Raw genomic sequence first — 23,839 nt, forward strand, 5'->3', positions numbered from 1 at the left:
TCAGTTATCTACGCTGGCTTATTGCCTTTGGTCGTTCAGTGTGAGATGGAGCTTTACGAGGTTTTCCCTCCTGGCGACTGATAGGATCTGTCGTTATCTGCTTACGCGGTTGCGATAGTTGCTACATTGGGGTGTCTACAGTGCCCTCAGCGCTCTCGAAAATCTCTCGCCTCGTTGTTCCCCAGGTCTGATTGCCGCCCCGTCTGCTTAGCGCCCGACGCGAATAAAATATTCATAACGGTTCCCGGGTGCACGCCGTGAAGCAATTGAATGGAGCATCGCCCGTGGTCCTTTTGCTCCCGCATTGCATCCGTCAGGGGGAACTCTAGTGTCATTCGCCCCAAGGCGTTGAGGTAATTAGTCGTCCCCAGGGATTGAAAGCCGCGTACCAAGAATTTGAAGACAGTTGTTGCTTCGTTTTGGTTGAGATGCAGGTCGGATTAACTTATTACATGCTTCGCACCAGTTGATGATCTTTATGTTGATTGAGTTTTCGGCGAAAGACTATTTCAACGTCATGGCACAACGATATTCATCGTGAAGAAATGCATTAATCAAGAATGTCATTTCACCGTACTTAATTCGCCATTTAAGTTTGGAGCATTATACATGAACATTGAGGTTCTTAGAATTCAATGAAAAAGGCAGGCGAGGGTCTAATAAGGGTCGAAAGGGAAGGGAGAGACCTCTTCGTAGACATTGGTGGGGTTAATCAAATGATGTAAGGACGTGGCTAGAAATAAGGTGCAACAATATGAGTTTTGCTGTTGAAATTCAAATACAGTTTAAGTACTTCACCTTCTACCCAGTCCTCCTCACGTCATTATGACTGATAGGAGCTGTTGCAAGAGAAACAAGATATCATCTAATCATCAAAATTCTCCCGCTCACCTTTATTGTTCAAAACATAAACAACGATACACCACCCCTTCAGAAGTTCTCAGGCTTACTACTTTCTACTACTCTTCCGTGGAGGCAAATCCAGACATAAATAGGGGGCGGTAACTCCAGATGACTTTAGCAATATGAACTTCCAAATTTTGTGCTACATGAGGAGTTTTAATTTTGGTCCAATGGGTGACAAATTTTGTATTTCATTCAAGAAGAGGGGTGTCTACCTGGGAGTAATGTCCTTGCATCACTTAAAGACGACGCTCGCTCTCCGTGTTAAACTATTACCTTTGATAGAAATTGACCGCATTTTTTTTATTTGGGGAGGGGAGAGCATCCCCTTTTCCCCTGGATATGGCTCTGTCTCTTCGGATCTAAATATTTCGACTACTCTCGTGGCGGACGTCGTAGCACTCCCTGCCAGTCGCCTTTCCTCCAATGCTCGCTGGGCAGTGTGCTGATGTACGTGCCCCCTCTGCAGTGAATATCCAACCCGCGCCTCGGGCTTGCCTGTGAAGATGCTCGTTGCAAACCCTCTTGTCCCCGGGGGTTCTGCTCTTAGTCCAGTTTGCCGAGCCTGCAGCTAAATATACGAGTTGGCAGCGACAAAATGGTCGCGATTCCGCCGCTTGGGTGTATTTTTAAAGTAAGAAGGGACCGTGTGTTGCGATGCTGCAGTAAAAGATCATCTGCGATAAGTGGGCCTAGATTCCCTCCCCTCTTGTGACTTAACGCCCTCCTCGCGCTCCCCTTCGTCCCCTACCTCCTTGCCTCTACTACCTTTCCACTCCACTGTGCGGCTAAGTTTTTTTTTCTTTTTGTGGTTGTCTTTTGTTCCTATGCATCTTGGCAGAAACCCTCTAACCTTGCGTTCCTCGAGTGATTAGCCAGTCTCCCTCTCCTAAACCCATTTCTCCCCAACCCCCTTTGCACATCAAATAATCTGGCTTCGGTTCACCCATTGGGTTCCTCTTCAACGCCCACTCCGTCTTCGGTTGTGTTCTTTTTTTCTTATATCTCTCTGAAGTTACGGGCGGGTGAGGTATGTAGACCTTGAAGCGATGGGCATGCCTCTGCAAAGGGGTTGCCGGATGGCTTTTTTCGACTCGATGATGTGTTCTCCTGTTACGCGGTCTTTCAGCTCGCGAGGCTATAGAAGGGAGGGTCACAGTTCACGGAGTTCGTGGACCTTTCCAATGGCGTTGGCTTTTATGAGAACATTGTAGAAAATTATTGACTGCTTATCAGTGAAAGTAATGATGTATTCAGAAAGCCATGAGAAAGCTAGTTCTCAAATTAATAAAATGGTTTGATTAATTTGAGCAAATTGAGTTCTCGAGTGTTCATTAAATGAGCATTTTCAAAGTGAATATAATTAACTACTTTGGTTTGTTGTTTTGATGACTGTATCTCAAACAGTTGTTAGCTTATCAATGAAATAGTACGAAAAAAAAACTGGAAAGTTAATTTTTTTAAACATTACGATCGGTAAAGGAAATTAACATTCCAACTAATTACTTTCCTTGGTAAGCAATGAAATAAAGGTACTTTTACCTGTGTGAACTTCAAGAAGTATTGGACAATTTTATTTTAATATATTTTCAGTTCTAATTCTAGCATTGAAGGTATGTAATAATCACCTCTACTTTTTCGCCTTTTCGTACTTCCCATTTACCTGCTAGCCGGGCGTTTGCGCGCCTTCAAAATGACGTATAAAATTATATCTTCTTCTCACGCCTCGCGCTTACGTAATAGTCCTACCGTGACCTTCAGCATCATCGTGCTTCTCATCCCCAAACCGTCGCGTCGTTTCTCCTGTTTCCGAATTTCCCTCCGCGCGCGAAATGTCCTTCCTTTTCATCTCCTACTGTTCATCCGCCTTTCCTCGTCAGCGGTCCCAGTTTCCCCTCCCAAGCATCTTAAAATCTATTTTTCAATCCATGTTATCTTATTCTCTTTAAGAACCTTTACGTCAGGTGCTTCACAGTGCTTCTGTGATTACCATCATAATTATAATTTTAGTTTTCTAAACCTTTACTTAATATTTGTCCGTTTGATCGTCGTGTATGCTCCAGATATCAGTTTCTCCTGAAGTACGAAGTTTCTCTTTATCAATCTCTCTTTAAGTAATTTATTTATATCAATTCATAAATTCTCATTTTACTTAAAATGCTGTAATGAATGGAAAACCTTGGAACGGATGTGATTGGTATGAATGATCGGTTTTTAAGTTAAGTAATTTATAATTTATTTTATTTTTGGATAGCTAAATTGATTTTACGTTTACTTCGGCAGTGATCCTTCAAGTTTTGTTATCGGACCTACGGCGATGACTGGCAGTTGGCAGGTTATTTGGTAATTGGTACCTTCAGTCATTACGTAATTATTGCATCACCCGCATTATTTTTCTGTACCTTTATTTACTTAGCTTGAATAATCTTTTTCCTTGCATTGCGTGTGTTCAGTTTTTTAATTTAATTTTAATTCGGAGTTAAAATTGTGATTTTCAGTTTAGGGTTCATATTGTCTCTAGTTTTCGTAAAAGCTAGTATATAATTTAGATGTAACCGTAGTTTGGTTTGTATAATATATCTATCTCACTTGCTTGCCATATGCCTTTGTAAATTGATGCGTAAAAATAATGAATGAGGTTCTATTTCCATCGGAGAGGGCTATTGCTGTTTGTCATCGTCCGTCATTGTTTTTTTACGTTTGAAATTTAGGTCCTATAACTCGTTACCCTCTTTTGTCATGCTTTTACCGTAATTGAAATAGATGCTTATGTAGGTGTATCATTTGAAAATATGTTCAATCCTATGTTCATTCATCCATTGATAATCTTTGTTATTATATTTTAGAGTTACCTAAGTAGACTTCAGGTCTTTATGTGGCATAGGTCTTTGGGGATTGGTGGAATCTATTGGAATCAGAATTCTATATAATGTTAACATTCGTGAAGCGGCTTTACGCGTTGCCGTTTATTTTTCCCTCTTTTGTTTTGATCTCCTTGTTTTCGTCAAGCTTTCGGCGGGAAATAAAAATACAACAGATACACGAATTTTTCAGGGTAGCGATTTAATGGGTTATTTTTCCCTATATTTTGAAAGCCGAAGGAATTGGGAAAGGTCAGAATTTCTGTCGAACTCTACTGTTCATTTACGTCATTTTTTTTAAATTACCTGCTTAGTATTTTTTGCTGTTGATAAATCTTCTTGCTATTACAATGTACAGAAGTAATTAATGATGCGACATTCTCTAACTAGGGCGTGACTATAATTTTCCTTTCCTAATATAATATAAGATTTTTTTGCCGTAATATTTTCCCAACTACTTGCGTGTGACCGATAGTATTGTAGGGCCTTTTTCTCCTATGATAAGTGGAATGCTCTATTCCGTTACGTACCTATTTAAATATCTTAATCACTAGTGATTTTATTAGTTTGTATTTTCCTGCATAAATTACATTATATGCAGGTAGTGAAGACTGTTCGGGTTTTCCAACGGGTCATATCCTGCATGGCTTGGGGTACTCCAACGTCCATTATTCCAGTCATACTCCATCATCAGGCTTGAATGATGGAGTACGACTCTTACCCCGAAACGTCAGCAGCCGAGGAGAAGATTACCCGGTGGAGCACCCGAGCAGCCTTCACTACCAGCATACGCCGGGATAGCATCAGATCTTATTTTACCTCAAAGGCATATTAACATCAGGTTTTAAGAATTTTCCTTCGCCATTTCCTTTTCGGTTTACTTGTGTTTGTCTTCAATTTTCCCGCGACAAATTAGTTATGTACGGCAAATTCTTCTTTGGTATACCTTTTGTCTATATTTACATTTTAAATCGACAGTATTTTATAAACACCAATAAAATATTATTTCATGCCTTTTATGTTGGCCCGTGTGTGGAACCAGATTTCTGTCCCTACGTTTCAAATTATTCTAGTCAGAAGTCCAGATGCAAAAGGGGCTTAAAATTTTATCTGATCGAAAGCAAATTTGGCCCTGCGCATCATTTTTGAATTCCAAGTAGGTAGTCATGTTTTTGTGAAAGGAATCAAAGTGCTCGCAACCCATTTGTAGAGAGAGTTTGTCGCTTCAGTAACTTTGCGAGAGCGAAACTTTTGGAACCGTGGCTCACCGTTCTGCCGATCCTGAAGGAAAGCCTCAAAGTTCACCGCAAAATTATACAGATATAACGAACGGACGAAACGACGGATAGGATGTATATTTTTGTTTGAAGGGCTGGTAAGGATCGAAATTCTCCTGAAAATGTCTCCACCATACATCCGCTGGCATTAGGATCCGATCTTAATTAATATAATTGGAAATCTTAAGTCAACCAAACTTAATCGCCGCAATCCATGAGGGAGTGATTAGTGTAAATTTTTCGTGTCGTTCATCATTCTTGTTGTCGTTCGTTTTTTCTCCTTCGTCAAGATAGCCCATCCTAGGTGCTAAGACTTCGAAGATAAACACTGATGGTTAGCTTGACTTCGTAGAGTAGAGAGTCACTTATTAAATTTCCTCTTGATTTTATTTTGTGCTAATCGTTTTCGATGTTTACAACACGTCATCATTAGAGCAAAGGTGTCATCACTCAATTTTTCCTTTAAATATTTTAAGACAAAACCTCACTCATATTCGTTTTAGCATTAAGTAGTGGGAAATCAGCCTCAGCAATGAGTGGTTCTCAAGCCCTAATTTCATTGGTGTGATAGCGGTTTGGACCCGTCCGATCACGAATGCTCTAAACCCCATTATCCCATCGTATTCGTCCGAAGAAGCGAACTATTCTTAGCTTTCCACTGTGTTGCCGAGGCGCGGTCCCGAGGACGGGTCGGTGAAAATCTTTGCCTCGGGACACATTTATTTCTAGCGCCTTCAATTCGCATGATTTAAGATTTCCTGTGGTTACATTGAAATATTTTGGGCTTGATTTTTATTCTTTGAGTCAATAAATCAAATGTTTGCACCAAAATTTGACTCCTAAGTTATCGAATTCTGTGACTTCTGTTTTGAATGGAAACCAATCTTCAAGGAGATAAATGTAAGTCAGCTTGGTTATTTAACGGACCACCGATGAATGCTTAAATTTTTATTCAACTTAGGATTTATTTGTCAGATTAACTCAATCTTGGAATGAGCAGAATATCCAAAGAATTGACTAAATATTTGAGTCTTTTCTTTAGATTTGTACGCAATTCATTTGCCATCAGCTTCGCAGGCTCTCCTGAAATTTCTGTTACTTTGAAAGTTCTGTTATTTGGGCCTATAGTTTCGGATGTTTCTCATTGGTTTAAGATTACTATGCATCAGTACCTCAAATACCGAGTTAAGATTTGAATAGAATAAAATGACTCCTTTCCAATATTGCCCACCTATTTAAGTGCCCTCCCACCTGGTTGTAATGATAATAATAATTGAGTGGGTTGGAAGCCAAGGGGTACAAGTGATTTCACTTTTCTATACAGAAGTTGGCTATAGAAAACAAACGAGATCAATTAGACACTTAGTAGTGCATTTGATTTTCCACTCGATGTCAGCACAGAACTGAGACTCACTCATATCCCTTAGCAACCAAGTTTTTGTGTATTAATTCTAACAATTAACTTCACCTAACTCTATTGAGAAAAAATCACGTGTACCACTTGGCTTCCAGCCCACTCAATTGTAATAAAAACGATTACTTCCAGTCTTCAAATTTGTGGACACAGCTTCTTTACTCTGCTGTGAGAGGAAACTGAACAATGCTCTTTACCTTTTGTGAAATTAGGGGCCCTAGTTCTGTTATAAACGGCCGGCAAGTGCCAAAGTGAAATTCAGCTGTTGGCATTCATTTTGGAGGCTGGCATCCATGGCGACCTTTCTAATTCGATCCTCACTCTTAAACATCTAAATCCCACCTGAACCGTCCACCTTTTGAAATGTCGGTTTTGAACTTAGTGAAGCAAAACAACCTATATTGGACCCTATATGCTGAATTAGAAGCAATTTCGAGCGCTCCGTTCTTTGTCGTTTTTTTCGAATTAATTTGTAATCTATATTGTGGTTCACTCATGGAATCAGACATAACTGTCGCTTGATTTTTGTCCAGCCCCATATTTTAATAATTATTTTATCAAGTTTATGTTTATTTTTTCTTATTTTGGATCGATTTGGATTTGTTTTTGAGGAGTTAGAAAACGAATACTATTATTTATTCCCTTATGGTAAGTCTCTTGTAATTTTATACTTTCAAAATAATTTCCATGTGACTACGTATATGAAGTAATAAGTTTGTATCAAATGCAGGGATACTACTACTTTCATTTTATTGCGTTACGGTGCACTATATTGCGCTTACTCGATAGTAATTCAAGGTTTTAGGTCAACGTAACTTTGGCTATCGTTTTACAAAGACGAAATTCTCTAATTTTGTTTTTTGAGTTCGTTGGTATCATCGTCTTTAAGGTGCTTAATTCCGTCTAGAATGGTATCCCTGGAGGAGACGATTGTGTTTGCCCTGCTGCCGTTCTTGGCTTACGCTCACGATAACTGCTCAAAATAGAAAATAGAGGCAATAGTACCTATATAGAGGCTTTAGGGTCGGTCCGCTCTCCGTATATCTACCTCCAGGCGATGTGTCCAGGTTAATTTCTTTGTCGCTTTTATTTTTTCACACTTCATCATGTGCTGCTGGTGATGCTGCATACATGTTATATTGGTCCAATTTTTAAAATCCTGTCTATAGGTAGGTAGGTATAGCTTCAGCTATACCTACCTACCTATAGACAGGATTTTGGTTCCTACCTACCTATAGACAGGATTTTGATTACCTACCTATAGACAGGATTTGGGTTCACTTTGAACAAGCATTCTCGTCTACGTCATCACCATTTTTAAATTCGGAAAAACATTTGAACGCAATGAGTGTCATGTAAATTGTCTTTTGGTAATCAATAAACAACCTTAAACCATTTGTATTGCTTATCGCTAAACATTTTTGTTGTGGTGGTCCCTTGGTGATGTCCAAGTCCTTTTGTATGTGTTGAAAAGTAAGAATTTTAGATGTTTGTAATCTGGCAATAGTGAGCTAAATATGTATGATGTGGTAAGAAATACTGCGCTAATGCCTCTATTCTCGATACGTGCACACATCGCACTACCTATTAGTAACATCAGTTACATTAGGAGTAGAATGTTATCTCCAATGCTTAGATATTGACGCTCTGCGCAGTGTGCTACATGTCTGGCAGATGCGAGTTTCGGTGATTCAGCTTAATAGTTCTGTTGGAATTTCAAGGTCACTGCGGAGAGCCGGTGACTAATGATGGCACAAAGGTCGGCCGAAAGATGCTTCTTTAAGTTCTTCACTGGTGCTGGTCATTCGTCGGTGGCTCTCTTCTGACAACTAGCCCTTCACTTCGCAACGTGTATCGTAAATGAGCGAAGTCTGTTTTCTTCGCGCTTCTTTCCCATACCTTATTTATTGCTCCTTAGGGGATTTTCAAATCTATTTGATCGCTTTACTAACTCCTTTGAGTTGTATTTCACTCTTTCCATGTTTAACTGGTGGAATTGCCACATTATGGAAATAATAAAAATGAATGATTTTTTGTTGCACATTAAACAGTCCTTTCACGACCCTGGTGTAGTCACAGATCGACATCATCATGTAACTTAATGATGTCGATCCTTAGCGAAACCGGATTGTGCAATAAATATGCTTTACGTAAAGTAAATATGTTCCTTTTTTATTTGGGTAATGTCTAAATGAATTCTTCTTACATGTGATTCATGACGTTTCAAATGGACGCCGAGCAAGAAATTTCTAGAAATTTTGGTCACTCAATTGCAGCTGCTTCCTCCGAGTCTGGAGGAGGAAAAAAATCATTCTAACGCGGCATTTAACGCCGTGGTTACCATGGAAACCCTTTTCGAAGTCACCTTTCATCGGCTGGTCGAAGAGTGACCTTTACGAGAAGATCGCAGTATTTTGGGAACTGGTAGTTGATGAAATCCCTAAGCTCCAACACGATTGGACCTTTGTTTTTAAGTGGTTTTAACGATAATAGTTTTGTCGATCAACACGACATACTTTTGACCTTTTTTTGCACTCGTGTTCCCCCATGAATTCTGTGCCCTTTTTCAGTAAGTTATATAGCTCGATAATGTGTTAAATATTGACCGTCGCTATCGCATGGCAGTTAGAGCTCGTTTGGGTTAAATTATTTCGTATTGAATTTTGAATTATTGATGTCCTATTCCGTCTTCGCCACAGTGGGCTGAGGCCGCCGGACAAACTATTTCATTCTAAAATAGTTTTTTCTTTACCGTAATACTTCTTATTATAAAAAAAAGGCTTCCATTTCTCGAAAATTATTCAATAGGTTTTGTTCTGCAGCCAAAAAGTGATTACTTACACGATTAATTTATGATTTTTTTTTCAATCTATCGTGCTTACTTAAGCATTAAAATGTAATCTGAATGATAAAAATGAATTGAATGAATGAATGAAAAAAAAATTCTCATCCTCCTTTCTCTCACCTTTCCCGATTTTCTAGCGAAACAAATTTCTGAAGGAGTTAATGAAATCACAGCATAACCAAATTTCATGGGTAGGAAAATTAATTGGTCCTGCTAAACAAGTGAATAAATCTTGAATTTTTAGCTTTTTATGAAAGGAATATTAGTGGAAGTGTTTTACATTCTATCAAAAAGTGTACTAATTAAAGAAATTTCCACCGAAGTCGGAAGTAAAATTTGTTTTTATTTTTTGATTTCATTTGCCATTTTTTATAACAGATAATCCATAATGTTTTAACGAATACCTATTACCAGAAGTTGTAATGATTTTGAGCAGGTATTTGACTAACCAGATAAAGATGCTGCTATCACAGCAGGCAATCACACAGTTGTTCATGTTGCCTAATTCTTGGCACGTATCCCAAGGAGTACAGTAATCTAATTTCCATATCGTACATGCTCATCTGTCCCGAGACAGGTGCGATTGGCATCGTAAGCAAATAAGGAATCAATAAAGGAATGGATACAGCAAGGATATATGAGCACTAAATTAGCAGAGGTAGGTAATCTTTGAATAGATGCGCGCATAGAATAGGTTAACCAAGAAGAAGCTTGGAAAAATTTTTGGCATCCTAATTGTGAAGCAAGGTTTGCCTATATAGAAATTCTATTGTGTTTTTCAGGTTTATTTTTGATGTCTCTATTTCATCCATCGTTCGATAGAATAGAAAGTAATACATGTGTTAGGTGTGCCTACGAGAGTCTAACACGTTACGAAGCGCATAAATTACTCAAAGTTTAGTAAGGGATTATCCTGTCACGTAATTTTAATGGGGTTTATGTTTCAGTATAATCAATAGTTTCAGGCATCACTTGGTGAAATTGCTTCATATTAAATAAAATCATTTTGTTCATTTCACATATTTAATTTCTCATGACCGGTTTGTAAAGTTCTCCTCCTCCTTCCCCATACTTTTTTACATTGCCAATATAATGGCAATAATGCACTATCTTCCCATCAAGCATTCTTCCCCCACCTTTTATCAAGTTGATGTTAAAAGTTATTTCCTGTATCTATACCGGATAATATTGCGCCGTGAGGAAACGGATTTTGTGAAATTAAATGTGATATGAACAAAGTTATGTTATTTAATATCGTGTTTTCCAGACTACATGGAGCCCTGTAACTCGTAAGCTCAAATTTGCGATCTCTCCTTATTCATCATATCGATGGCAAGGCTATGGTAAATGTATCCTGTGGCATAGCCTTCCCCGTGAGACACGATATCGTTTGTAAGTCAAGGTTGGCTTCTGATCGAGAAAAAATGTGTGAACGATTTTCCGTGAAGTTCAGAGGCTTAATTTAATAATTTTTCACCATAGAATTTGACGTGCGTGCTTTCCTCGAGAAGGAATTCGTTGAAATCTGTTTAAATAGCTTCGTATATTAATCATATTTCCTTTTTGATGAAAGTTTTGTCTATAATCACCTTTCTCGAGCATTCATGAGTTAGAGCATTGGGAATATTATGAAAAATATTGATATACCTCTTTTTTCCGTGAAAAAGAGTAATGCATACTGAATATAGCCATCCCTGCCAACAGGGTACCATACAATTATCTCATGGCCGAATCACTTGAGGAGTGTCACTACCTGATATGAGAATGAGTTTTTCAATGGTAAACCTCATTTTTTTAACTCTGTATAAGTTCTAAAAAAGTTAGTTCCCATTGATACCGTGCCACAAATAAATGGGATTTATTCATTAAGTGCTACCGTCATGCTACGAGAATTTTGGTGATCGGTTATGTGGGAAGTCAACAATGAGATTATTTTCATATCTATGGGTTCGTGTTTAGGTTTCCTTAGTAAGAATGGTTAGTGTGGGTAGCGGAAGGGTTAAGAGACTCTTGGCCTAAGGATTGACTGCATTGAAGCCTCCTTGAAATCTAAAAGAGATCCTAAGTTGAGAGAGGGAAATATAGGAGATACATCCGTCAAGCCTAATTCACAATAACTTAATTTGACGTGACTTTTGAATTGGGGACTTGAAAGTGGTGTGAATTGCTTCACACCAATGCAAAGAGACATAGCGTTGTCTTTACTTGAAAACAGTTCAACACAAATAATTTTACCCAATATAAAGGAAGAAAGCAATGCCTATCTACAGTTATGTAAACTAACGATAGTCGTCGGACATCTACTTCATGGTTGATGCGCGATTTGAGCTGTGATTAGCAGAATATTGATCTCAGTTAATGAAATAAGATTTTTCTCTCTAGCAGGGGCATATTAGGCACGAAGTGTGTCTTAATGTAGACTTGAGACGCTAAGAACCTTGTTCGGAAAACCAAGTCTAAAATGCGCCTTGGGAGAAGAAAGATTGCTAGTTGATTGGTTGGTTGGTTGTAGTAACTAGCTAGCTAGGTGCTATCTAGTTACTACTACTATTGCAAATCTGACCGGCAATTGAGAGATATCGGATTAACTAAATAATCCTTCCATGGCAGATTTCACCCTTTGTGTAATCAAATTAAGATACTGTGAACGAGGCCTTGGTCTAGAGCACCCAAATTAACATTAAGGACAGTTTTGCGAAGTCCATGGGAAAAGCAGTGATGATTTCTCGGGTCTCACCCTGGGTAAGGTCCTCCATAACTCCTTCCGATGTTTCCCTGTGCAACTCGAACATCCTCCTCAGGGATTCAATCTTGGATTCCTGAATCCCTGATGGCTGAAGGATTTATTTCATGGATTTGATCAGTTATTTCTCAGGGATTCAGGAATTCAATCTTGATTATTGAATCCCTGAGGGCGATGGGTAAGTCGCACATTGAAACGTAGGAAAGAGATATGGAGGACCTTATCTGGTATGAAACTCAGGACATATTCGCTGCCATTGTTCGTCGGGAAAAAAACAGAATCGCTCCATGGAAAAAGCAACGACATGGTCGCGGATCGGAACTAGACCGAATTCAAATGGAAATCCCGTACCACCATCCAGGAAATGTATATGTTTATATTATAACATCATCTTGTAATCTGGTCGTGCGTGAATTTTCAGCGCTGGCGCGACGTAATTTTTTTTGGGCCCCGAGAGTCATCGTCATCACTTGATCTCCTCGCTCGGATGGCTTTTCTTGGCGAGCAATTCGTGGGGGCGTTCAGTTTCTACAGGCATGAAGCACTCCCAGTGGAAACGGCGTCTCTTTCTTTTTCTCCACTTTCTCTCTCTCTCTCTCTCTCTCTCTGTCCGGCGTCTCATCTACTTTCATCCCATTGCCACCCTCGCGTATATTTAGATACTCTCTAAAAAAAATAAAAAAGGAAGCGACTTCATTTTTTCGTCTCCTCTCGAATCTTTCCTCGCGCGTAACTTGCCGAGGAGAAATCCCTCCTTTACGTCTCTGCTTTATTCTCGTCTTGGCTCCAATCCGTTAGAATCATCGTTTGCCCTCCGAGCGTAGGTTAAGCCGTATTTCAAGTAGCAGAAGCAGCAGATTCCCTTGCAACCCCTATCATCCGTGCGTTTCGAGGTGTTGAGGATATTCGTTAATTGGCGGTATCGGTAGCTCATGGCGGTTACGCACATTTTTACTGCACTAAGTGTTGTGCAGTTTTAGCATCCCAGCATTAATTGTTGGCAGTAGGGGTAACTTTGACCTTGCTCTTACGTCTCTCTATGCCAGAAGCAGATGCAGAAAAAACACAAAGAGGGGGGGGGGGGTACAAAAGATATCTTGAGCTACCTTTACTTTTATAGTAATGACAAATAATTGAGTCACACGCAACGTTTAAGATATTTATTTATACTGATAATATGCAGATACAAGACAATTCCATTTTATGGTCTAAAAAAGTTAGAATTGTAGTTCTGCTATGTTAGATAATGCGGGCGGCCCCGCAAGGGAGGCGCACGCACCTCCCATATGTTTCTGCCACTGCTCTATGGCGGCAATTCTGAAGCATGATACTGCAATTGAAGGTCTGCGAAATATTGGGAATTAAAAGAACTGAATGTGTGATAGTCGAGGGGAAATATAGACTCGACTGGAGTACATTTCCTATACATTAAGCTACTTTTCGTTCTCTATTTCTTTCAGTTTAAGTTTTGATTAATTCTCTACATTACAATGTCCCGTTGAATATTTTACTTTTGATACGCGTTTAATCGCATCTGCAAATTTATTCTTTGCGAAATTGTAATGTTTTCACTGGCAGTTAATCTGTTTCACATTTTCGTGCCTGATACGTTTTCTAAAGTTCTTCTTATCCTAATTCGCAATCATTGTTGATTTGTATAACATTAGTTATTTTGGAGGGTCCGATTAGTATTCCCCTTTTAAGTATGTCGAGATATTGCAACGGCCTGTTTGTCTGCCATTGCTTTTTAGTGTGCTGGTGAAAGGAATACATTTTGCTGCAGAAATCCATTGGTGGATATTTTCATGAAACGTCATAATTACACGTATTTTCTCTAATCCCATGCATGAAGTTTTTAGCTCTTATAAGAGCATACCTAGGTCATTTCTTTTCATTGCAATGTTTTATTTGAATATTTTTGCCGGTAATTCTAAATTTTTGGTAGATTTTCCAGGAATGCTTTCGTACCTGGCTTTCGATAATGAACGGCTATAAACCGTAAGTTTGTTTTTATTCTCTTGAAGGGATCACGGTGGCTGCCCTCAATAAGTAATGCACTAGTGGTTAAAAAAATTCAATGGTTGTTTTAGAAAACATGTTGGCTAGTGCCGTTACCTTTACTTATTGCCACTAGATGTGATGTTCTTTTTTAATTTTGGTAATGTTGTGATGGTCAGATTGCATCAAAAGGTTTAGTGGGCTGGATATTTTATTCCTTCTTTTCCATCCCAGGATCGCTGGAACACTAGCTTTCAGAAAAAAATTAACATCTACTTTATTTACAATGGATAAAACATATTTTGTACCATATGAAAGTGCTCGATAGGCTTGTCGGATAACAGGATGATGAATGCTTTTATTTGGACCATAAAATGTTATTCACGGTATTAAATTTTCTGTTAGAATGAAAGATGGCAAACTATTTTAGATTACAATGAAGCGCCCATTTCGAAATAGTTTTTTTCTGCATTTCTACCTCGTGTGCAACTCAGGATTTCCTTTTAGCAGGAGGATGCCGAGGTTTTCCGGCGAGGGAACGTGCTGACAAACTTTTTGGTAGATTTTCCGGATACTGCCTGGAAGATGCATTCCAAAAATGTGGCTAACTCGAAAGAGCTGATAACGCTAGCTTTACCGTATGACTTCCTCTGCATAGGTGTAGTCCCCGTAATTTCTTATTTTGTGTCATAATTATGGTTCATAGGTTTTTGAAAATTGAATTGAGTGTGAAATATCAAAGTGAATTTCAAGGTCTGGTAACACTATTCATTAACCAGTCCGAATCAAGGTTATAATGGCTGAACGATTTTAGTGGACTGGAACGGAACCTGTCCGAATGCATAAACCAAATAAGTACTTGATCTGTTATCTGTTCATGTTTTAATTCAATTTTAATGTTTACACTGTTTTTTTTAGTGTCAATTCTCATGTGCATGCATTTCTCGTACATGTTAATGTATCGTGTAACCAGCCCTTCAAGCAATGGGTGGGAACCACGAGGGCTTGGATGGTTTTGTTAATAATTTAGATTATTAAAGATAAGATAAAGAAGATTTAAGATAAAGAAGTATCAGGATTTTCATGCACTCTATAAGTATTTCGTTTGCTAACTTTTTCCAATTCCCGTTGTAATTCTGAAGTTGGGGTTTCAGTGTTTGCCTCAGCCGCCTTGAACCCTGTTGTATGTATTTACTCTTAAAGTGTAAGACACGCCTTTATTTTTTTATGTGGGTGGCTGGGAAATGGCGAAGGCGTATGGGAGCAGTGGCGTCACGTCGTGGGTTGGTGGGTGGCGGTCCTAGGCTCGCCGCAGTGCTGCCTTCAATGATCGTACCACCTGGGCGTTCGTGTGACGCGGCCGTTCCTCGATTATCGTGAACGCATTGCGACTTTCTGCGACAACCCTTTGCGCCACTCCCCATAGCTTCTCAAACGGTACACCCCGAAAGTGATGGGTGGATACCCGTGTTTTGATTTGCTTTGAGAGGTACAGCGTCGTTTTTTGTCAATGAATAATTCACGCAGTGATCACTATCTCTATCCTGAAAATTTATCTTATGTTGGCATTGTCAGAACCTTCTTTGAAGTGCACTTTTAATCCAAAGCATTCCTGAATCTTTGAGAACAACAAAGCAGCATATGAATGGCCTGCTCCTTTATTTTTAACTCTTCTTTTTATGAACGCAGCACATTTTCGCTTGCCCACTACATCAAAATATATTTAGAAAAGCTGACTCTTTCGATACTCCCGTGATTTTAACCAAAGGAAAGAAACATTAAGATTCTTTTGTAGCCATTCAGTTGATTAAGATGAGATTATCATTTTCTTGGATGGTTTCACATTAATTTTCCCTTTTCTGAAATGAAATTGCAGCGGAGAACGTTTCCATTTCTGCTGCTGTGTAGTTGCACCCTTTTCCTGCGTTTGCCGTATTAGGGAATATAATTGTAGATGTGAATGACGCATATTATTTTAAGTCTCTCATAGTTTGCCTTTAGTATTACGAGCGAATGGCTCGTCGAAACGTCAGGCATGCTAAATCCAACTTGGTGCGATATATATGCAAACATAAGCACGAAAGTAATCCTGAGTATTCCTTGGAAAAATCCTTATAACGAAAGTTGCATTTATTGTTTGTACTAATCGTATATATAACATTCCCATGGTCTCTGTGCTCCAGTTTACATCGTGAAGGCCATTTGCGTTTTGTGAACAAGAAGTGGGAAGTTGATGCGAAGGTGAAGAAGTAGGAGTTTTTCATAGATGCAGGCACTATTCTTCCTCTTTAAATGCAGCAAAGGCCTACTTTTTTAAATGTAAATTTTGATACGTTTTCATCATAATTCTCCGTTATTTTTTCAAAATTATATGGGACTCTAGTCGCGTGATTTACTAAAACTAAGATATCAGTCTGTAACATTAACTAGTATTAGTAACAGTTTCTTTAATAATATCGTTAATAAGACTGGTGTGTTTTCGTGCCGTTGACCTTTAACATTTTTAACTTTTAAATGCGCCCATAAACAGGATGTCTCGGAGAGGACGATTGGGACTGTCTGGTGATTCCAGGCGAGCGGATTTTTTTCCTCGGGTTAGTTTGCGGGTGGCCACTCCTATGGAAAACTTGAAAAATCAGGGAAATTGATGGTAATTCATTATGTGTTGAAGGTCATAGAATGTCGGGAAAAAGAAAAAAGTTATAAAAAACCATATTTGCCCTTTCTATATGAAGTCTAATGGTGATATTTCCTCATTCCCTTGTTCTCGGTTATATGCTCATAATTTGAATATCCCATTCCTAACATCGCATTCAGGTAATGCTCCCTAACTCATTCATTCATTTTTGCATCAAAATTTTATTAAATTCAGTTTATTTTTAATTAACATTATCAAATTTTTACTTTCTATAAACACGCAGAATCCGTAAAATACGTTTAAAAAAACAGAGTGGAATTTGTCGAAATCTCAGGGAATTTCAGGTCTGTATTTGAGTAGCCACCTAGACTTTGGAGCGTAGCAATATTTCCTTATAAACATCGTGCCGTTTAAAATGTATTACTCTCTTCAAAATTTTTCTTTTAATCATCGACATGTGCATCCTTATTTTTCCCATCGTTCCTCGCGATCCATGAAGGCCACTTGGCTCCGATGACTTAACCAACGGTTCCGCTCTCCCCCGCCTTCGTTCCCTTCCGCAGTTTGTATTGAGTTGGCGTCCTTCCCTTGCATCTCTTATTGACCAAATTCCCATTGCCTTCCCTCGTGTATCCACTACCGTTAATCTCACGTTATGTTTCTTTCTGGGAGGATGATCACCCGGCACGCACGTGTCCGACCTTGCTCTATGATATCCCGGTAGTTTGCGTCCAGGCGATTGTTGCTAGTTCTCACTTTGAATGCTGCCGCTGCAATTGGTCATCCGCTGCGAATCGAAGCACCCTTGAAATATCCTCTTTAATAAACTCCTCATGTTGCTGTATCGCCCGAATACTATCGATTTTTTGCTCCCCTTTTCAATTTCTTGTCCTTTATAAAATTCTGCGGGCACTCCCTTATATCGTGCTCGATATTTTGCCAGTTTTCCTTTCTTTCATATGTAGGCCGCTATCTCTTTGCAGTATTATTAGTTCCTAGCTCAAAATTTGATTCTTAAGGATGTCACATAGCATCACAGCATATTTTTGGTTTACATCCTTATTGCATTTTTCCGACTGATAAATACCGCATATAATCCCTATGCGGCCGAAATAAACAGATAATTCGATTAAAATTAATGGCGAATTCTTTCTTTTATTTACTAAACTGCCCTTTTAACGACATGTTATAAATCGGTGTTAAATTTTCAAACAACTATTAGCAACTCTTTGTTATTCAGGGAAAAAATATACAGCGTGATTCGTTCATTTCCCATGTTTATGGGTTGCATTTTCTCATTTAAATGACCTACCTTTAAGATGATCACTGGAGTTTCAAGGCTATTGGTGACGTACATCCTGTGCTGATGTCTAGCTCATATATATGGATAAAGTTTGAACATAAGCGTATGAATGTGGCGCAGTGCCTCTTTTTGGATAAAAAATGTTTGTCTTAATATTTTGGGTTAATGACCAGGTAGTATATAGCCAAGGGTAAACGTTAGTCTTCCCTAAAAAAAGTACATATGAGTTTTCTTTCTTACAAGACCTATTGTCTATAGCTCAATTAATTTTAATTGCTTCCAGGAGAATTGTAGTTAATGCAACTCGAAATTAGGTTTAGGTAGCCTATATAGTATTTATAATATCATGTTTTTAACCGGCGTATTCAATGCATTATAGCGTTAATGACACTAGGTTTCACTCTTAATTTCGCGATGTATTTGGTGAGGCTATGGCGTATCTGGAAAGTTGGAAAGCTCTGGTAGGTAGCTTTGGTATGTAGCAAATTTCAGATTAAGTTCCGTTTTGGCTACAGAAACCTTTGGGCGGAGAAATTTAAATTATTTTATGTGAGGTTTTCTTGAACTGAAAATCGCCTTCATAGTCGCTTGAAAATCACCCAAAATGATACATTGGTCACCGGTTCCGTCAAAAATATGTAGTAGTCGACTTTTTCAACTCTGAACATGCTTAAAAAACGTAACGTAATCCAAGGAAAATTGTCAATGTTTTGCTTTATTTCCATTTAGAATTTTCGGATATCAGAAGCTAGCCAAATTTGAAAGGTTGTAATTTTTCTGGGCGTTGTGCTGTACTGTAGGTTGTTTTCTCGATATTTCCTCAAAATAAAGATACTAGGTAGAGGGTAGGGCAGCTAATTTTTTTCTTTCTGCTTAAATTGCTCCATTTATACCATGGTTTGGTCACTTCTAAGGCTTAAAACGTTATATGACTTTCTTGGGAGTGTAACATCGGTTTCTCTTGAAAAAAAACTTCACTAAGCGTTAGAAGGCACTCAATCACAGCATCCTGTGTAATAGTCGAGCTTTGTTGAGGAAAGGAGAATTTCATGTTTACTCTAGTTGCAATCCTCGCGCATCACTTCACCGCATTTCGTAGTTTTACTTAACATGCCTTAAGCATTTTATCGCGCTTACATCTTCATCATTTTAAAAATTACTATACCTCAAAATACATATTGTCTAATAGTCTGAAAAAAATGGGAAAGTCCCTGGTAAAGTAAAGGAACTTCAGATTGATGGAGGGGACGAAAAGAATTCTAGCTTATTGCGTGAGCGCTTGACTGCTGATCGAAGGGTCCCGGGTGAAGACTTAGGACTTTTTCAAGCAAAAAAATTTTCTAAGTTCTTGGCGGCATAGGAAAGGAATTGGACCCTCTACTCTTAAAGAGGGAAACTCACACGCCTTAGTTTAGTCTAGAGCGAGCTCTTCTCTCACCTATCGTAACAAATATTTGAGTTGAATCACTAGATTGAGTGCTTAGAGTGGCCGCCATGTCAGCGTACTTTTTGAAGCCTTAAGCGGCTAATCTAATTTTTCAACCATTTCTTCAGTCTCCCAATTTCGCATGCAACCCACGCCGTCTCTGTATATTGACCATCTGGTCCATTTCCATGGTGGCTGGATATGCTCTGAAAACAGGTATGCGTACATCCAATCGGAAGCCGTGGAGGTTTTCGGAACACTTGCGCCTGCTGCGCTCCAGGCAGTTTTTTTTTCCAGGTTGTTGACGGGTTGCATATCTCTCTGGATAAAGAGGCGTTCTCTTGCTCTCAATTACTGATGAATAGTTCATTAGACCCCCTGCTATTCTCTCCTCGATGGGGGGAGGAAACACATCATATAGATACCCACATATACCCACTCGTTAAGTGGAGTTTTTTTTTCTTTGGATGTGGTTAGCACCGCTAGGTTAAAGAAGGTTTTTCGTACATTCTCTTTCCCATTCTGATTTCGGTTAGTTTCCCTCCCTTTATTCGAAACCACGCTTTTCCTATCTTTATTATCCCTATTTTCCTGAAGTGTTTATGTTTGACTCAGAGCAGCTTGGTCGTCCAAAATCGATGGCACGACTCGGGAAAACTGATTGTGAGACATGATGGCGAGGTTTTCCCCCAATGTGGCGCCACAATACTTATTCGCTCAAGCAATTAAGCAGGCAAGGGGACTACGTAAAACAGGGGTGCCGTCTCTCTATGTCGCCTGCCTCTCTCACGGTTTTCGCCATTCATGTGTGTGCGCTTTTCGCGTGAAAGGAGGCGTCCGTTAATTTGAGGTAATGTCGGCGATTTTTGGACCCCCTTAGTGAGATATCGTGAGATTTGGCTCTACCCCTCCCTCAAATCTCGCGTGAGATTGTTCAATATGCGTATTTTCAGTGTAAGTACGTTAATCTATGATTCATTGTGTTGGATTTATAAAAAAAACAACTTGTTTTATTATTTTCATTTAATATTAGTCAAGACAAGTATTTAAGATTACTAAAATCTTATTGTTAGTCTAGATTCACATTTTACACTGTTCCTTGCGGAAAAAAATTACGTGATACTTGCTAGGATCTCTTTCTCGTTCTCCCACATGATATTAGGTGAGAATCGGCTTGACCCCCACCCCTCTAAACGCCTCACGTAATTAATGGATGTCCCCAAAGGACTCGAAACCCGAGCCAACGGGCAAAAAGCTTGAATTCGTACCCCGCATCCGGGCGATCACGCGTTAGCTCGCAAGGGTTGAAGAATATTCTCCATCCCATTGTTTTGAAGCTCGAAATTTTTAGCTTCCCCTATTTTGTTCTAAAAGGAAAAACGCTTCGGCATTCTTTCAATTTTCTTTCGTTCATTGGGTTATTTCGAATACTGGAGTGGGAAATCCTTCGGATATACCGGGAGAATCCTCCCTCATGGCCGTGAAAGTAATTTGCTTCAAATATTTTTTTCGGGTTAGCGTATTCCACCGTCAAAATCTGGATTAAATAGAGGTTTCTAGGTGTTAGTTTAATTTCGCGAGACTGGAAATATGATTTTACGGTCAATATTTCTTATCGTGACTATCTTTTCCACTCTTCTGCTTTGATGAAATCCTTTGCGACGCGCTCGTTTTCTCCGTTTAGAAATTAAATCTTTTGCTCATTTGGAGGAGCCGGTAGGAAGTAAGCGTGAATATTTTTCGTGTCACGGGGAAGGATTTTTTTTTTCAAGGATAAGAGGGGAAAGACCTGACCAGAAATAAAGTGTGTGGAAAAAGTGTACAATCCTTCGACGCCGGAGGAATTTTTAAGATCTGAAACGTTTAATTTTGTTCTGCCTTGGAGTGTGACATAACTCTAGGAAGCCAATTTTCCGCCCGTTAGCGTTTCAATCGGCAGCTGGCTTAAAATTTAATGACTCTTTTGGAAATGCATGGTATAGATTTCATGGGAAGCCCATGGCAACCATGCGTCGCGAACCCCTACGAATGTATTTAAATGCATAGTACCCCAGTACATCTATACCCAATGGATACATCGTAGCCACATTATGGAGGAATATTCTATATTCCTCGACCAATTCATCTAATTCATTATTTGAGGAATGCGTGGATTAGATTTCACTCTGCTGAGCTTAGTGTTTGTCTGTGATGTGTGATAAAGAAAGTATCTTTACTTCTACTGCACCCTGAGTATCACGCGCATTTAAGTTGTATTATATTTAGGTATATTTAATATAAAAAAGAGGGATTTTTCATTCCTTTGACTAGATAATTTCAGGCATAGAAACGTTATCATTATCTTGTTCGAGTTGTTTAAGTGAATTTAAATCCTTGTCAGGGTCGAATCTAGGGTGGGTGTTACCTTTGGCTCAACTTCATGGGCTTTCAATTTTAGATGGGCTTTCAATTCCCCATGAGAGACAAGAAGTGAAGTTAACTTCAAATTTTTGAGTTTTATATCTGCAGTTTTGATTTAAGATCGCGTGTATGATACTTCAGTATTGTGAAGGAGTTAAGATTCCTTCGGAGAAAAAGAATTACCAAGAAAATTTTTAGAAGCAGGCGGTACCGTGCTGTTCCGCCTTTGGGGCTGGGTCGGACTCTCAGAGTTAGGGTATATGGAATAACGCCTCGATTAAGTAGGGTACCCCATGACACGCGCCTGTGTAATCTGTGCTTCAATTCGCCCACGTTCCCAGCGGGAAGTCCTTGACCGTTGCCGCATCGTTATCACTCGCTTCCATTCAGCCTCCTCTTGCCCCGTTGGAAGCCGGTTTGGCGCATCGGTTCGGATTTACCTATCTTTTTATGATCTCTGTAGTCACTGGTTAAGATTTTAATCGTTCGACGATCTCTCTCTGGCGCTCCACTATAATCCCTCCGCTATAATGTAATTGTCGAATTGGAAATTTCATCTCAGCAATGCTGGAATCTCTAGAGCCCAGAGTTAAAATTATTTGTACTCATTAGCATATTGCTTGGAAGTTAATATATAAACCTTTAATGTACACATGGGGAATTCAGTGCTTGCGGAAACTTGCTGTGTGTCTTTTCACTCACATATTTGAAAGGGTTGCTACATACCATGTTTCAAGTTCAAATCAGCATGCATTGTCGGTGATTTTTCTCACCCCATGCAAGAAAAATAGTCTTGCTGCTGACGTGTTGAGGTGCCCCGAGTTCGTCACGTGATCGCGTTGCCGACCGACCGCCACGAGGGCGGCGCCTCCATGTAGGTCGTCCCCGAACCTGAAGCTGTCGTAGGGCAGTTCGTCTGGTTTCAGGTGTTTATCTTCGCCTCAGTTCCTTAGGAGACATAGGGTTGACAGGGGCAGGACTTCGTGACAGAGGCCCTTGTCAGTGACGTATTACGTACTTATTACTTAGTGGTAACGTTTGAATATAATTCATAATGGGAAGGAAATCGAGATCTCAAATAGAAGAGCATGTGGAGCCTGACAACAGTTGTTGGAGTAAGTCACAGATATATACAATAGATTGGCAATGGGAGTGGGGGGGGTGAAGCCATGCCTTTCTGCTGGCGGCCATGTTGCTTTCACCGACCTATGCGTTTGCGTAAGTAGGGAACTGGAGGAAAATTACATTGTGAAAGATAATGGCGCATTGATTAAGGCTATGAACTATAGAAAACGTTGTCATTTTCGTTTAAGATGTATCCAATTAAAAAGAAAGGGACCGATCTTGACACTTACGTGGTAAATTAACCAATCTTTGAGCGGAACATAACCGTGACGAAGTTATGAAATTGGTAATATAAGCTGAGCTAAGATTAATACTAATTCGGTTCCTGCTCAATATTATGGAATTGGAATCCATATGCATGAGTTATCTCGAAAAAAAAATATTGTGTCCCAAATGTAGAAGGGGCGTAGCAGATGGGGAAAATGGTTAACTACGTCGTCTGCTAGTGTAGGAAGGTAGCCTACAATCGTGAATACATGGTATTGTTCACCCTTAGATTTACCAGCGACATTGTCACACTATTCAAACAAAATAATTCGAAAATTCCAAAGGTTTGATGCTTCCACTTACTGTATTTTTGTTGTCAAAGAGTTGTTGCTCAGTTAGAGTTGTCAATTAGACGAAAAACGTAGAAGCAATGCTACCTAACCTTTCACTGCCATAAGTAATCGGGCCAAAAATATTACGTAATTAAATTTGATTCAACCTATTTAAACCCATTATGATCTAACTTTCTGAGCAAGGCATGCTGCTTGGTGCTGTAAAATGCTTTTCTGAGGTCGTAAAGAGTCAATGCGATTGAATTCCTATCCTTAAGCATCAGAAATATAATTTACATTATTTTATATAGGCAGTGTTTTGGATTTCCCCTCGCGATCACCCAATTGCGAACTTGAAAAGAAGTTA

The 23,839-nt window shown here is 39.2% G+C and overlaps 1 protein-coding gene across 7 annotated transcripts in view; it reads left to right on the forward strand.

Moving 5' to 3' along the window:
* Positions 1 to 23,839, forward strand: part of LOC124157708 (reticulon-1-A) — a 169,368-nt gene that overhangs the window by 125,691 nt on the left and 19,838 nt on the right. The window contains exon 1 of one of the 7 annotated variants that reach the window (XM_046532674.1): positions 22,669 to 22,923. The exons of the other annotated variants lie outside the window; for them this stretch is intronic. Within the exon in view, the coding sequence (XP_046388630.1) occupies positions 22,863 to 22,923 (61 nt within the window). The 5' untranslated portion in view covers positions 22,669 to 22,862. Of the gene's footprint in view, positions 1 to 22,668; positions 22,924 to 23,839 lie in introns of those variants that run through there. 7 annotated transcript variants of the gene reach the window in all.

The sequence above is a fragment of the Ischnura elegans genome, chromosome 4 (assembly GCF_921293095.1).
Source record: "Ischnura elegans chromosome 4, ioIscEleg1.1, whole genome shotgun sequence".
In the NCBI taxonomy this organism is placed as follows: Eukaryota; Metazoa; Arthropoda; class Insecta; order Odonata; family Coenagrionidae; genus Ischnura; species Ischnura elegans.